The 16,527-nt window shown below is 43.3% G+C and overlaps 1 protein-coding gene and 1 long non-coding RNA gene across 2 annotated transcripts in view; one reads left to right on the top strand and one right to left on the bottom strand.

The window, feature by feature from the left end:
- Positions 1–13,665, top strand: part of LOC126336836 (matrix metalloproteinase-24) — a 169,298-nt gene extending 155,633 nt beyond the window's left edge. The window contains exons 9-10 of the mRNA XM_050000913.1: positions 5,130–5,266; positions 12,772–13,665. Coding sequence (XP_049856870.1) covers positions 5,130–5,245 — 116 coding nt within the window. The 3' untranslated portion in view covers positions 5,246–5,266; positions 12,772–13,665. The remainder of the gene's footprint in view (positions 1–5,129; positions 5,267–12,771) is intronic.
- Positions 3,307–3,953, bottom strand: LOC126336837 (uncharacterized). The gene is made up of 2 exons (XR_007565016.1): positions 3,832–3,953; positions 3,307–3,626 (listed from the first exon to the last, which is right to left on the bottom strand). It is a non-coding gene; the product is annotated as an uncharacterized LOC126336837 (long non-coding RNA).
- Positions 13,666–16,527: the final 2,862 nt, after the last annotated feature.

Here is a 16,527-nt window from a genome sequence, read left to right as displayed (position 1 = left end):
TTTGCGTCATACAGTGTCATGCTCTAATTATAAGCTGTTGTTGTGGTTTTCAGTCCTGAGACTGGTTTGATACAGCTCTCCATGCTACTCTATCCTGTGCAAGCTTCTTCATCTCCCAGTACCTACTGCAGCCTACATCCTTCTGAATCTGCTTAGTGTATTCATCTCTTGGTCTCCCTCTACGATTTTTACCCTCCACGCTGCCCTCCAGTACCAAATTGGTGATCCCTTGATGCCTCAGAACATGTCCCACCAACCGATCCCTTCTTCTGGTCAAGTTGTGCCACAAACTTCTCTTCTCCCCAATCCTATTCAATACTTCCTCATTAGTTATGTGATCTACCCATTTAATCTTCAGCATTCTTCTGTAGCACCACATTTCGAAAGCTTCTTTCTCCTCTTATCCAAACTATTTATCGTCAATGTTTCACTTCCATACATGGCTACACTCCTTACAAATACTTTCAGAAATGACTTCCTGACACTTAAATCTATACTCGCTGTTAACAAATTTTTCTTCTTCAGAAACGCTTTCCTTGCCATTGCCAGTCTCCATTTTATATCCTCTCTACTTCGACCATCATCAGTTATTTTGCTCCCCAAATAGCAAAACTCCTTTACTACTTTCAGTGTCTCATTTCCTAATCTAATACCCTCAACATCACCCGACTTAATTCGACTATATTCCATTATCCTCGTTTTGCTTTTGTTGATGTTCATTTTACATCCTCCTTTCAAGACACTATCCATTCCGTTCAACTGCTCTTCCAAGTCCTTTGCTGTCTCAGACAGAATTACGATGTCATCGGCGAACCTCAAAGTTTTTATTTCTTCTCCATGGATTTTAATACCCACTTCGAATTTTTCTTTTGTTTCCTTTACTGCTTGCTCAATATACAGATTGAATAACATCGGGGAGAGGCTACAACCCTGTCTCACTCCCTTCCCAACCACTGCTTCCCTATCATGCCCCTCGACTCTTATAACTGCCATCTGGTTTCTGTACAAATTGTAAATAGCCTTTCACTCCCTGTATTTTACCCCTGCCACCTTCAGAATTTGAAGGAGAGTATTCCAGTCAACATTATCAAAAGCTTTCTCTAAGTCTACAAATGCTAGAAACGTAGGTTTGCCTTTCCTTAATCTTTCCTCTAAGATAAGTCGTAGGGTCAGTATTGCCTCACGTGTTCCAACATTTCTACGGAAGCCAAACTGATCTTCCCCGAGGTATATAAGCTATTTAGGTATAATAAAAATAAAACTACTAAATTAAATATTCAAAAAATAAAAGTTAAAAAACAAATTAAAATTTTGAGTTATATCATCCTTGGATGTAATTAAAAAAATAAGCTATATAAATCTTGACCATCTAATAATTCTAGTTTTGGTCGCCAGCTCCAAATAACGGTGGACAGATGATGGCATTTCGAATCCAACCTATTTGCGCAGCTAAGTAACTTTTGCGGCGTTGAGAAAACATTCGGCAAGATAAACAGAGCCGCTGTTTGTCGTAGAAAAACCTTCACAGCCGCCTCATCCACACAACCAGACGAAACCTCCGCCCGTCACGAAGCATCCTCCACGGATCTTTCGCCGGCTCTGATTCAACAGCAAACGCCTTCTCGACGACGGATACACTTTCCGGCACGATTCATGGACCGTGTTCCGAGCATCAATCGAGGACGACACTCCTATATCTCGAAGGGGGTTGTGTAGTGACGACAAGCGATCACCATGGCAGATGTCAGTTGATCCACTGATCGTTTGGAGGGCCTCAACAGGGTTCACGCACTACCCGCTAGGAGCGCTGTGAAACGCTTTCTTTTTGTTGCAGCGCGGAGTTCCATGACCTTAATTTTCTCGGTGCCTTTTGTTTTTGCCTTGTTTATTCTTTCGATTGGTAAGCGAGCAAAACTTGTGATTGCTTACGTTTCGTGTCAGTGAGTACATCGTATTTCCTTGTTAGGCTGAATGTGAAGGCATGCGATTTATCACGATAAAGTGTTTGTCCAAAACCACACATTCTTTCGTATCTTATTCCCAGTGAGACCAGAACACAATATCGAATTTCGAAGACTGAAACCCGTAGACATCCAACAACTACTTTATATAACCAACTTTAATACATTTTGACGATGATATCCTTTATAGAAGTGATCATGCGTAACTTGTAGGTAACACGATTTCAACAAATTTTTAAATTGAAAAAAAGTTTTTTTTATCCTAGATTGTATTGGTATAATGTTACTTACTTAGATTTGTCGCGTCTATATTTCTGAAATTAATAATCATATGCAATGAATTTTGTCCTTTGATGGCACTCAAAAAGGTTTTTTCATACCTTTTCCTAGGTTTTCAATATGCCCCTCTTGAGATGCACGGCTTATGTTAGTGCGATATTCAAATTGTTCCCACACTGGAGAGAGCATGTCTTGAGTTACACCTTCCACAGCTGCTGTTATGCGATGTTTCCGTTCATTCGTTGTTGTTGAAAACGGAGGCACATAAACAGAGTCATTTAGAAACCCCCACAAGAAAAAATCATATTCAGTTAGGCCCGGCGATCCCGGATGCCAGTAACGTAAGGCTGAATCTTTTGCTCCAGTGCGCCTGATCCAGCGTTCAGTATTCCATTAATTTCAAAATTCTCACAGTTCCAGATGCCTGTGTGGTAGTGCCCCTCCTATTGGTAAATGAAGTCTTCCGAATCAGTCTTCAGCTGTGGGAAAAGAAAGTTCTCAAGCATATTGAGATATGTGCTTCCTGTAACAGTGTTCTCAGCAAAGAAAAATGAACCATATACATTTTCCCATGTAACTACACAACACACATTCAATTTTGGAGAGTCGCTCTGTTGCGCTGTATGAGGATCCACACCGTACCTAGTACGAAAGTCACGCTGAGCAATTATTACTGATCCGCACCGCGCGAACCATACAACACAAAACACTCTCTGTTGTCCCACAGAACTGAAGTGGGCGCACACTGCTGCTACCTGGCGGGAACAATGTAAAAAGCGTGTGCTCTTTCCAGTAGTAGAGATAGGGGTATAAATGTGGAAACCCAGTTTGTTTTTGCTGTATAAAAGAAATGTTTACTTCTCTTTCAGCTTCAAAAATTAGCCAAAGCTAATTCATAATGTTTTAGCAGTGAACATAATATTATGAAACACAGAAACTAAATATGTTAAAAATTAAAAAGCATTTTCTGCTTGCACAACAACTCATTAATTATCCAAGAAGTGCGGGTAATGTGGAAGCGCCTTAAATTGTGGGAAAATGACTACTTCAAAGGAAAACTATTAAAAACGTTAGAAACTATTTTATTTTATACTAAATTTAAATTACACAAAAATATTTTTAAATGCAACTTTAATAGAAAAGTGCTTCAAAAGCGAAATTCACTTGAAAAAAATCGCATATGTTAATATCACCTTCATTTCTGGAACATAAAGAGTTACTCCAGTCCTCACACACTACACACTTAATCCACAATTCTTCCCGAACGTCTTTGGAAAATGCGCCTCCACAAGAAATAAAAATGGCATCTTCTTCAGTAGGTTTTTCTTCCCCAACTGGGAGATCCAAATCTGTGTTGTCTTAGAAAAACGTCAAACCAAGCTCTACCTGCAGCATTTGAAGTAAAAGGATGATTAATATTATTTCTTTCCGCTAGCTGATATGCCATTCTCTTGCCATCTAATCAGGTAAGGCCATAGAAGCAATTATCCATTTCAATGAAATACTGAACCAACTGTTTCTCAATAGCATGAAGTAGTACAGGCTTACGTCCAAGTCTCAAAGAAACACATTCTTATCACTCTGTACAAACCTTTGGAGTGTCGTCTGAGGTACACTGAAAGCTTTTACTGCTCTTCTTAACTCCATCTGCATTTCCCTTAAGGCTATTATAGCCACAATCATGTTTCCAACATCCCACTTCTTCACAATAGCTCTTGGTTTCCGGTCAGTTAGCTTTCGTGGCATCTAGAAAAAGACGCAAAACGTATTAGAAATAATATATTTGATGTTGGTATTGTGGAAACGTTTCCACAATGCCATCGTATGTACGCTTCCACATTACCTAGACAATGGCCATTTTAAATTTCGGTAGATTACAATAAGCAACTACCTATTTAAGGTTGACAAAGGACTGTTAAAACCTTCTATGCACGTCCTTTTATAAGCTATCAGACGTAAAGAAAGATAACTACAAAGTACATAGATAAATATAATACAACTTACATTGAAAAAGGTTTAGAAAATGCGCGAACGTAAATCGCATCACTGTCACAGCGTCTGTTGCTCAACTGACTGCTAATCCTCTACTGTGACTAATAGGAACTATTGCAACAATTTGTGGCTGCTCTGTTAGAGGGCAGCACTCTGCAGGCCAGATGCTAGACGTTACCACATTACCCACACGCTTCCACATTTACAACCCTACCTCTACGTTGTTCACGCACGTTTCTCAAATAGCGTAATAGTTATTATTTTTTAAAATAGGATGATTCGTTTTCATACTTTATTATTATTGTTGTTGTTTTTCCCTTAAAGAGCGCAGTTGGAGTAAACTACATGGCCAATTCCTTTTGCTGTCTTCCTTGCTCCCCAAACTTCCCTCATTCGCTCGTTGTTTTTTCGTTTTCGGTCCTCTGTCCATGCTTCTTGTCGGCTTCGTGTCTTTGGCTTCATCTTGACTGTCTTTTTGGTTATTTATATGTATATGGCCTTTTGGCGTTATGGCCTTTGGCCATTTTCAAGTACCACATTGAAAATGATTCAACAACAGAATAAACAACCTATACAGTCAAATGACGGAACATTCATTTAAACTGGTCGTATATGGGTTCCGCTTTTACCGTTTCAGGTACGGAACCCTAAAAACTAAACAAATTTTATTATTGTTTTCCTTCTTCATCGTAAAGTATCAGCGCTCATTAAAATAAGGGAATAGTAAACTGCTAGCTAGACAGGTACTGTGGATTGTATTACGTGCAATTAGTGGTATATTTGCATTCAGAGTTAGATGCCATAAATATGCAGGGTGTGTCTGCAGATATAGAGAGTACGATAAAGTTTTTGAATATGCATGCAAACCGCGCTACAGCCGCCCTCTTTCATTTGCAGCGAAGACAGCAGGGAGGAAGAAGCGGAGGAACAAGAACCGGCGAGCCAGGCGCCGCAGGAGGCGTCCGGTCCAGCGGCGACGAGGGAACGCCGGCCTGCTCTGCGCCTGCGATTAGCACACCAGCAGCCCGACTCCGGTACGTACCGCACCGAGCCGAGCCGCCGCCGGTAGGGTAGTGTCAAGCGAGGAAGAAGTAAGCAAGCACTCCGTACAGAAAACTAGTCGCTGTCAAAAAACATCACACTGATACCGTGCCACACAGCCTCTAGTCGGCGAACTAGACAGTCCGGAAGCTTCTTCACACATTGCCGTCCGCACGTCTCGTACAAATTTATTCGCTTTGCCCCGGCAGCGCTATTTCGTATTACTTGGCTTGTCGCCGGCCGCTTGTCACCTTTCCGATGATGACAAACTTCAAACACATTGAATTTTGTGCGTTTTCATTTTCTTAAAATCCTCTATTTTGCCGTATCGTTTCACAAACTCGAATTTTCTTTTCAAGTAACTTCTCTGCAAGTTCAACGCCGTTATAATAATTATCCACGCAGAGGTGATGCCACTTTCCGTCAGAAGATGTCAATAGTTCCATCACTATTTTTGCTAATGGATGTCCAGCGCCGGAATATATCTTGAATGAGGAAATGTATGCCGTACTCGAATCACAGCAACCGAATGAGTATGCCATATTTCGTAATTTTCGACGGATTGTACACGTTAAAATTTAACCGTCCACGCCACGGTATCATTCCTTCATCAGATGAGATGTTTTGACTTAGATTAAACGTTCCTTTAAAGAATGAGATTTCCACTCTGTAGGAGTGTGCGCTAATAGGAAACTTCCTGGCAGATTAAAACTGTGTGCCGGACCAATTTACTCTTAACGCTTCAGTGATCTCAACTTCCACATACGATTCCTCCTTCGTACATGTAGAGGCACTGGACACAATTTAGTCTGCTGGGTGAGGTTGATACTGTCCAGAAAGAAACTCGCACCTGTAGCCAACGTCACTCTTGCACGCTTTTCTCGGTTTGGAGGTATCCGGTTCGATTTGTGGTGGTGGAAGAAATTTTCACCACCAGCGTTCGACGGAATGTGAATTATCTGACTTTGAAACTATGCCGTCGATAAAATTCCAAAACTCTCTGTAGTCTCTCAAGAACAAAGGGCAGGAAACGCTTTTTGTGCTGTTAGAGAACATATTTTCACACAAGGACATATCATATGGCGCCCCTTCTCAATCAAACTAAAAACTAAACCACGTCCGAACAGGTCTCCGAAAGCGCAAAGGTAACGATCGACCGCCGTATCATCCTCTGCCGTTGGCGTCGTACCTCCCATAGCCAGATCTTAATACCATTGTGACTATTTGGTACAGTGGACCAAACGGAGCAGTCATCATACCCACGAGCTAGTTGCTGTGTGATTATCATTGAGTGGTTTCAGCTGTATATGGCATATATTAACACTATGCCGTCCGTCGACACCACAGTGCTGTCGTGAACGTAGTATCGCCCAGTGGCTGGCGACACCACAGTGGTGTCGTGAGCGTAGTATCGCCCAATAGCCGGCGACACCACAGTGGTGTCGTGAACGTAGTATCGCCCAGTGGCCGGCGACACCACAGTGGTGTCGTGAGCGTAGTATCGCCCAGTGGCCGACGACACCACAGTGGTGTCGTGAGCGTAGTATCGCCCAATGGCCGGCGACACCACAGTGGTGTCGTGAGCGTAGTATCGCCCAGTGGCCGGCGACACCACAGTGGTGTCGTGAGCGTAGTATCGCCCAGTGGCCGGCGACACCACAGTGGTGTCGTGAGCGTAGTATCGCCCAATGGCCGGCGACACCACAGTGGTGTCGTGAGCGTAGTATCGCCCAGTGGCCGGCGACACCACAGTGGTGTCGTGAGCGTAGTATCGCCCAGTGGCCGACGACACCACAGTGGTGTCGTGAGCGTAGTATCGCCCAGTGGCCGGCGACACCACAGTGGTGTCGTGAGCGTAGTATCGCCCAGTGGCCGGCGACACCACAGTGGTGTCGTGAGCGTAGTATCGCCCAGTGGCCGGCGACACCACAGTGGTGTCGTGAGCGTAGTATCGCCCAATGGCCGGCGACACCACAGTGGTGTCGTGAGCGTAGTATTGCCCAGTGGCCGGCGACACCACAGTGGTGTCATGAGCGTAGTATCGCCAAATGGCCGGCGACACCACAGTGGTGTCGTGAGCGTAGTGTCGCCCAGTGGCCGGCGACACCACAGTGGTGTCGTGAGCGAAACAGCGGTCAACAGCCGGCGACACCACAGTGGTGTCGTGAGCGTAGTATCGCCCAGTGGCCGGCGACAGCACTTTAGTATCTTCTGCATTCTGTAGCTGTTTTGCTTAGGTAACAATAAGTTACACACGACAGCAAGTTTTTTGTTTTTGTAAGTACTTGCGCCTTTTCATCATGGCGGACGAAAGAGACAATAGGATTTTTTACAACGAATGAGCAGACGTCTTGTGTGACGTTCCGGACGACTTGGCCGATTTGGAATAAGACATTGGATATAAAAAAAGGGAAGTTAAGCAGAATCGTAGGAAGATAGTAAAATACAACCAAGAAGAATTCGGCTCCTACCTTCCAAATTTTACAGAAGCTCTCCTGCGAACCTTGCAGAGACGAGGTGATGGCAGAAGTAAGGCTGTGAGAACGGTGCGTGAGTCGTTCTTGGGTAGCTCAGTTGATGCCGCCACGGTAGCTTAGCGTGCTCGGTCAGAGGGTTAGCTACCCTCTGTAATAAAAAACTGAGTGAACGGATCAACAAAAAACCTGCATGGCTATCATCAGCCGTCCGCAATGAACATACGCCGGCATGGTACCTCAGCGCCGCAACGACCAAACCCAATGATTAAAAAAAGGAAGTTGGCAGAGCACTTGCCCGCTAAAGGCAAAGGTCCCGAGTTCGAGTCTCTGTCGGGCACACACTTTTAATCTGCCAGGAAGTTTCGTTTCTTTAAACTTTTTGGAAAAATTATCAATTACAAATTCCAGTTTGACAAGCCGGTCGGCATTAGTCGGTTTATTGTTGCTGTCGGAAAAATGTAAAAATGCTAATATTTGTCTGAATCGGTTGCGGGATATCATTTTGCGAAATATCAGTGTGTCTATCAACGGACTCGTTGACAAAAATCATCGATTCGTGCTTTTTTACGATTCCCATAAGGATGGCAAGCCCAAACCATTTTCTAAGTTCGGGTCCCATAACGTTGACAAATTTTGCATTTTTTAATCCAGTTTCCTTCCATTGCAATTTTGACTCTAATACTTGTTAGTTTCGTTACTAATATATTCAATTAGATCGTTCCCAATATATAATTCTACGATATCCTCGACGTTCTGTTTATATTTGGGAAATATGTTTGGACCCAGGAATCCTTCAAATTTATTATTGGTCCTCAGTAAATCAAAGTCTGGCCACTGTGCACTGTCTTCTTCGTCTGATTTAGCCGAATCAGTTGGCAACCATAGCGTTCGCCGAATTCTTCTTGGCCGTATTTCACTATCTTTCTATGATTCTGCTTAACTCTCATTTTTTGATATCCAATGTCTTATTAAAAAACGGGCAAATCGTCCGAAACGTCACGCAAGACATCCGCGCATTCATTGTAAATAATCGTATTGTCTCTTTCGTCCGCCATGATGAAAGGGCAGAAGTACTTATAAAACAAAAAACTTGCTGTCGTGTGTAACTTATTGTTACCTAAGCAAAATAGCAACAGAATGCAAAAGACACTAAAATGCTGTCGTCGACCACTGAGCGATTCTATGCTTACGACACCACTGTGGTGTCGCCGGCCACTGCGAGATACTATGCTCACGACACCACTGTGGTGTCGCCGCCCACTGGGCGATACTATGCTCATGATACCACTGTGGTGTCGCCGGCCAGTGGGCGATACTTTGCTCACGACACCACTGTGGTGTCACCGGCCACTGGGCGATACTATGCTCATGACAGCACTGTGGTGTCGCCTGCCACTGGGCGACACTGTGCTCACGACACCATTGTGGTGTCGCCGGCCACTGTGCAATACTATGCTCACGACACCACTGTGGTGTCGCTGGCCACTGGGCGATACTTCGCTCACGACACCACTGTGGTGTCGCCGGCCACTGGGCTATACTACGCTCACTACACCACTGTGGTGTCGCCAGCCACTGGGCTATACTATGCTGTCGCCGGCCACTGGGCGATACTTCGCTCACGACACCACTGTGGTGTCGCCGGCCACTGGGCTATACTACGCTCACTACACCACTGTGGTGTCGCCAGCCACTGGGCTATACTATGCTCACGACACCACTGTGGTGTCGCCGGCCACTGGACGATACTAACCTCACAACACCACTGTGGTGTCGCCGGCCACTGGGCGATACTATGCTCACGACACCACTGTGGTGTCGCCGGCCAGTGGGCGACACTATGCTCACGACACCATTGTGGTGTCCCCGGCCACTGGGCGACACTATGCTCACGACACCACTGTGGCGTCGCCGGCCACTGGACGATACTATGCTCACAACACCACTGTGGTGTCGCTGGCCACTGGGCGATACTATGCTCACGACACCACTGTGGTGTCGCCGGCCACTGGGCGATACTATGCTCACGACACCACTGTGGTGTCGCCGGCCACTGCGAGATACTATGCTCACGACACCACTGTGGTGTCGCCGCCCACTGGGCGATACTATGCTCATGACACCACTGTGGTGTCGCCGGCCAGTGGGCGATACTATGCTCACGACATCACTGTGGTGTCGCCGGCCAGTGGGCGACACTATGCTCACGACACCATTGTGGTGTCGCCGGCCACTGGGCGATACTATGCTCACAACACCACTGTGGTGTCGCTGGCCACTGGGCGATACTATGCTCACGACACCACTGTGGTGTCGTCGGCCACAGCGCGATACTATGATCACGACACCACTATGGTGTCGCCGCCGTTGTCCACTGTTTCGCGCACAACACCATTGTGGTGTCACCGGACGGCATAGTGTTAATATATGGCATATGCAGGTGAGACCACTCAATGATAATTACACAGCTACCACCTTGTGGGTATTACGAGTGCTCGGTTTGATCCACTCTACCAAATAGTCACAATAGTATTAAGATTTGGCTTGGTGAGGTACGACACCAACGGCATTGCTGCAGCGGTAACTCCGTTCCCGTCAGATCAACGAAGGTAAGCGCATTTGGGCTTGTTTACTCGGCTGGGTGAACCCTTGGGTCTTTGAGCGCTGTTGGCAAGTGGGCTGCATTCAGTCCTTGTGAGGTCAAGTGCGAAACTACCTGAATGAGAAGTAGCGGTTCCGGTCACGAAAACTGACAACGGCCCTGAGAGCGGTGTGCTGACCACACGTCCCTCCATATTCGCATCCAGTGACGCCTGTCGGCAGAAGATGACACGGCGGTCGATCGGTACCTTTGGGCTTTCGGAGACCTGTTCGGACGTGGTTGAGTTTATAGTTTGATTGAGAAGGGGCGCCAAATGGTATGTCGCTTGTCTGAAAATACGTTCTCGAACAGCACAAACAGGGTCTCCTGCCATGAGTTCTTGAGAGACTGCAGAGAGTTTTGGAATTTTTCGACGACATAGTTTCAAAGTCCGATAATTAGCATTCCGCCAAACACTGGTGGGAAAATTTCTTCCACCACCATGAATCGAACCGGATACCTCTAAACCGAGAAAAGCGTGCATTAGCTAGAGGTGCGGGTTTCGTTCTGAACAGTATCAACGTTAACCAGCACACTAAATTGTGTCCAGTGCATCTACATCTACGAAAGAGAAATCGCATGCGGAAGTAAGTGATCACTGAAGCGTTAAGAGTAACCTGGTTTAAAATAATGGTATTTATGACTTGCTAGACGCATTTAACGCGGAGTTGTCTCCTAGATGAAGTCGCAATTAAATAGAAAGCGTTCAGAACCAGTCAGCATATTTCGATCTCTATCCATTCAGCTACTCCCGTCAGCTGCATCGTCGAGTCTTCTTGGAGTTCGTTTTAGTGGGCTAAGCGGATACCAATATCAGCGGATATTCGCAGTAATAGTTAACACGGTGAACAATAGCTTGCGAAGTTGCGGATATCGCAGGTGTCTCAGAAGATATCCGCAATGATTAACTGCTTTGTGAATAGAAGTTAAAGGACAGTGTCAATGTTTTTATACGAATTTCATCAACTGAAGAGCGGGAATGGAAATTGTTCTATGTGCAATATTTTCATAAAACACTTCTTCAGTGCTGTTGTGTTCTCAATACTGTGCGATACGTCCCTAGATTTGGTCCACGCGCTCTGGTAGATGACGTATGGTCATTGTGTCAAGCTGCGCTTCCTTCTGGAGTGTTGAAGTTTAAAAGACAGTAAGATCCAATTTTTGATGAGCCACAGTTTCAGTAGTTAGAAGCCTAATGTTGTATTTCTGTGCTTATATCGTCACAAATAGAACGTAGTGCCTCAGTATTAATGATACTTCGAATAAATACTTTCTTCCTACTATTTTGTCGAAAATTGCCATTTTTGAGATCGTGACTGTGTACAAAATACAAGGTGATTCTTGTAAAGGAGAAAACAGCAACTAGCAATTGTTAATAACGCTTTTGATTTGCACAAACAGCGCTGTTACCGGTTTCGAACCGACAAACTTAACTTGAACTAACTTATTCTAAGAACAACTCACTCACCCATGACCAAGGGAGGACTCGAACCTCCGGCGGAAGGGGCCGCGCAACGCGTGACATGGCGCCTCAAACCGCGCGGCCACACAGCGCGGCAAAATTTTGTTGACATTTGTTTGGTTGAGAGAGGGTAAGTGTTGTTTCTGTTGGTGCACATCCTCAAGAGGGATGCGAGAAGTCTACGGTGATCGTCTCTTCTAAACAAATACACAATAAAATGCAAATGCCAAACATGGAGCCGCGTGGGGTAGCCGTGCGGTCTTGAGACGCCTTGTGGCGGTTCGCACGGCTGCCCTCGTCGGAGGTTCGAGTCCTCCCTCGGGCAGGGGTGTGTGCTGTCCTTAGCGTAAGATAGTTTAATTTAGATTAAGTAGTGCGTAAGCCAAAAGACCGATGACCTCAGCAGTTTGGTCCCATAGGAACTTACCAAACATGGAAATAATAAAAGAAGCAACCCTTAGAACAGTAACTGATTAATCACGAGATAATTTCTGCTGTAACTCCTCACGCAGAGATGCTGATTGGATTTGTATTAATATGTAGAGTGGTCTAATTTAACAACGAAAGTTTCTGGTAATATATAGTATATTAAGTATTAAGTGCCCATCCATGAGAAGTTAGCTTGCGATTAGATTCTCTTACATGTAAGTCTACAGGTACACTATCTTACTAATTTTCAACATATCAAACAGACAAGACATCTTTAAAACTAAGAAATATGTCATGAGGGAAGGATCTTTGCAGAGAACACATGCACTGCAGACGATATGAGTACCGAATAAAATGTAAAAATAGAATGAAGTATAGGCTGTGAACATTGAATATATTGGGACAAACTGATTTTGAACACTTAAGAATGTAGGAAAATCATTCAATACACAAACACTTCGTTTTTGGTGTACTTTTTTCATTTTTCAGGATTGCACTCAGCAGGGATTTGTGGATGGAGAGCTGGCTATTCGACGAAAATAGAGAAATGGAGAAATAAAGCATCCCAGAGAAGCAAATTCAAGAGAACGAATGGCATGCTCAAGCACTGCACACACAAGTGGCGGAAACTGGACGGAAACGAATAGACCATGACGTTTACAGGCTGGTTATGTTACAGAGTTTGCCTGTAGCGACGGACCAAGATTGCCCCGAAAATATCTCAAGTTCATGTTGTGTTAAAAATTACATTTCTCAGCTCCAATCATGGAAGTGTATGTATGTTGTCATGAACGCTTTCTGTGACACAACTTTTGCAAATTGTTGTCTTGAGAGAGACTATTTGAACGGTGAGCAAAGTTTTAATTTTTTCGTCATAAAGAAGCCATAACGAAGGGAAATGCACTTGAAACGTGACATGAGCCCTACACAGATTCGAAACACTGTTGCTTTCTGTCAACGAAGGTATGCTGTGCAATGAGGTTGTTTATAACCAACCAATTTGTCCCAAAATTCTTTTGTATTACTTCAACGCTTAACAAAGTTGGTTCTAATAACATTGCGAGATTAAAAGATATAGTTTAATTAATCTTTGAGTTCATACATATGTCATGAGACAATACTTTTGTACGAGAGTAAGCTCGAATGATTGTTCACGGGTGCCATTAAGAATAAATTTTATTGACAATTGTACGACAACTTACTAGAGTCAGAGAATGGCTCAAACTATCTGTGTCGTAGTTCCTAATCTGTCTCCTCTTGTAGCTCTGATATTCAGAGCGATATTTGTGTTCATATAAAGATTTTATAACACTTTGTTCAACTGTACATAAACGTTGTGTGATGTACTGTGTATAAAGTTAATAAAAATAGCATTTCTCTGTATTTTAATGTAAACCCTTTTTTGCACTTTCATTTCGGAAGCATAATTAAGAATTTCTTTCGCAAAAGGATCGTTCATTGTGCACTTTGATTAAGGGGACGAACTAATTAATTTCGTTGCCATTTAAGAAAGTTGTTTCTGAGATGTTTCGATTTTTATTGTAGAATAGTACATTTACTAGCGTTTTTTCCCTTATGTGGTATTTCAAGGAACTATACAGTGCGTTCGAAAGTCGCTGTGCATTGGAGAGTTCGGACTACGAATGCAGATTACGCTGGCGGTCCGAAACGAAGTTTCCAGAACACCGGTTGCAAGAATTGTTTTTATACGCGATTGTTTTTTAATTAGTTCTGCTTTGCGTAACATGTAACTGTTTAGTTCAGTTGATGAAAGTTACTGAAAGCGATGTGTAGTGTGTAGATGTTTAATATGTTTACAAATTATGGTGATTTCAACTGAGAAACGTATTTTTCTTATTGAATATGTGTTTCGACGATGGGATAAATACACAGATTTATGTAGGAGGCATTTATTGAAAAAATCCCAGAACCGTTGTACATCATCTTAATGCTTTTCGTAGACTTGTTGAGAAATCTCGAGAGGCAGGCTCATTGTTAGAAGCCGAAAGAACTGGAAGACCACTTAAACTAAACGAAGAAAAGTTGTTGGATATTTTTGACTCTATATAGCAGAACCCAACAAAATCACTGTGCAAGTTGGCACAAGAAAAAGATATCGGGCTTGCAACCGCACATAAAGCGATTAAAACAAAACACTGACTTTATTCCCATATAAAGTGACGGCAGTGCAGGAACTGAAAGTTGAGGATCATGGAAAAGCAAATCAGTTGAGAGGAATACCACTGATATTCTTGATGTCACCTTCTATACAGACGGGGTCAGATCCCACCTCTCTGGTCATGTTGACAAAAAATACACACGATTATTATCAACGGAGAATCCTCGTGATGTGCTTGAAACGCCACTGGATGAGCAGAAAACTGGAGTGTGGGTAGCAAAATACGGCCGGTGCATTATTGGACCTTATTTTTTTTTTTTATGAAACCGTGACTAGTGAACGTTATTGTTTGATGAACTTCGATTTAAATGGGCCAGCTAAAGGAAGACGACATCACCTAATCATGATTTCAGCTAATAACGCTGTGCGTCTTCTGAAAAAGGTTCTTGAGTAACGAGTCATCTCAAAAAACCTATGGCCCCCTTGTTCGCCGGACCTTACTTACTACACCAGACCTCTTTCTTCGGGGAGCACGCTTTGTAAATTAGAAGCTGAAGTAACTGCGACTGGAGAAGCATATCGCAATCAGATCCGCAGAAAATATTTTATAGTAAAATTAAGATGATTCAGACTCGTATACCCGCCCATGGATGTCACTTCCCAGGTATGTTGTAACTGCACAGCAACTTTCCGAACACCCTGTATTTTGACACATCGAAGAAAAATGGCACCTGCTTGATTCTGCAGACTGGTTGCTGGCAAAACAGGTAAGTCCCGTGAAATATACCTACGAAGTTTTTCGCAAAGCAGTCCTTGCATAACAATTTTTCGATTCACTGGCAGCATCAAATTCGGATAAAATTCCGAGCTTTCGATGATATCCTCCATCATCTTCGTTATTATATCATCGAAAGCTTGGAATTTTATCCGAATTTGACGCTTCAAGTAAATTGAGAAATTTTTACACAAGTCCGTGAAAGCTCTGGAAAAATAGAGCAGCATAACTTACAAAATTATTACTAATAGTTTTGGACTTCTTTGGTGAGGATCACATTTATGTATACAGACTCGCTGCAAGTTGGGAAGATAATTGACTATTCGATCTAAAAGAGAACGATATACTTGCGAGACTGACAGTAAATGTGACAAAGGTTTTTGTTGACTTAAATAAACTTCAAGAGTTGGTTTTTATTTTCATAGTGAGTGATATTAATTAAAGGCCTGTATGTGACATGAGTTTCAAACACAAGTCGCTCCGCAGGAGGCCACGTCAATTGTTCCAGAAGACAGCTCAAACCCAAAATCAACGCTTCGGTATGCATCTACGGGTCTGCTCTGTATAAGACTGTAAACAGAGTGGCAGAGAGTATCTTTGGTTCTAGCATAGCATAATATTTTCTTTTTATTCTGTTCAGTACAAAAAGCTCACGTTGGAAGATAGGATGCTAGTCTCTCTTTGTTGTTCCAACGGATCCTACAGAAGCAGTATTTAAAATTCTGTTGAGAGATAATCGCTTGATGCTTTATAAGTATGTATACAAGCTTCTGGCGGTTCATTTATTTTGTCCTTAACAGACGCTGCTCCGTAAGTGAAACAAATCCACGATATTAGGCTTCTTTTTTCGAGTGCCATTATTTTTCATTGCTCTTCTCTTCACTGATTTATTTCCGGGGCGCATAGTTCCGTATTTGTCTAAATTTAGAGTCATATATCTAACTCTGGATGATGACAAAATCTTGTAGCCATCTAAATCAATGTTTACGCAAAAGGTATTATTTAGCACTTGTTCACGGCTTCGTTATCTGTTGCGTCTGATGTTGTAATTAAATCACGAGGACCCAGAGGTGCCGAATTGGGGCGTTTCCACACTGCTATACGGCACAAAGTAGCCCGCTGGTCATTAGGACATAACTACAGAATGAAGTGTATACAGAAAGGAAACAGCTGAGATCCATGCGCCAAAATTTAATGCTCATCACTGAAGTCTGCCATAATGAAATCTAGAAAACAGTCTGAAGCCAATGGTGAATATATGCGTTTCGTTTAGTTCGTGAATTGTGCACTTTAGCTGCAGGTAAATACTTGTTTGATGTATCGTAAAAATTAGAAACGTTGTAGTAAGAGA

This window comes from Schistocerca gregaria, chromosome 2 (genome assembly GCF_023897955.1).
Source record: "Schistocerca gregaria isolate iqSchGreg1 chromosome 2, iqSchGreg1.2, whole genome shotgun sequence".
NCBI lineage: Eukaryota > Metazoa > Arthropoda > Insecta > Orthoptera > Acrididae > Schistocerca > Schistocerca gregaria.
The sequence above is the reverse complement of the archived record's forward strand: the minus strand, read 5'-3'. Positions and strand labels throughout refer to the sequence as shown.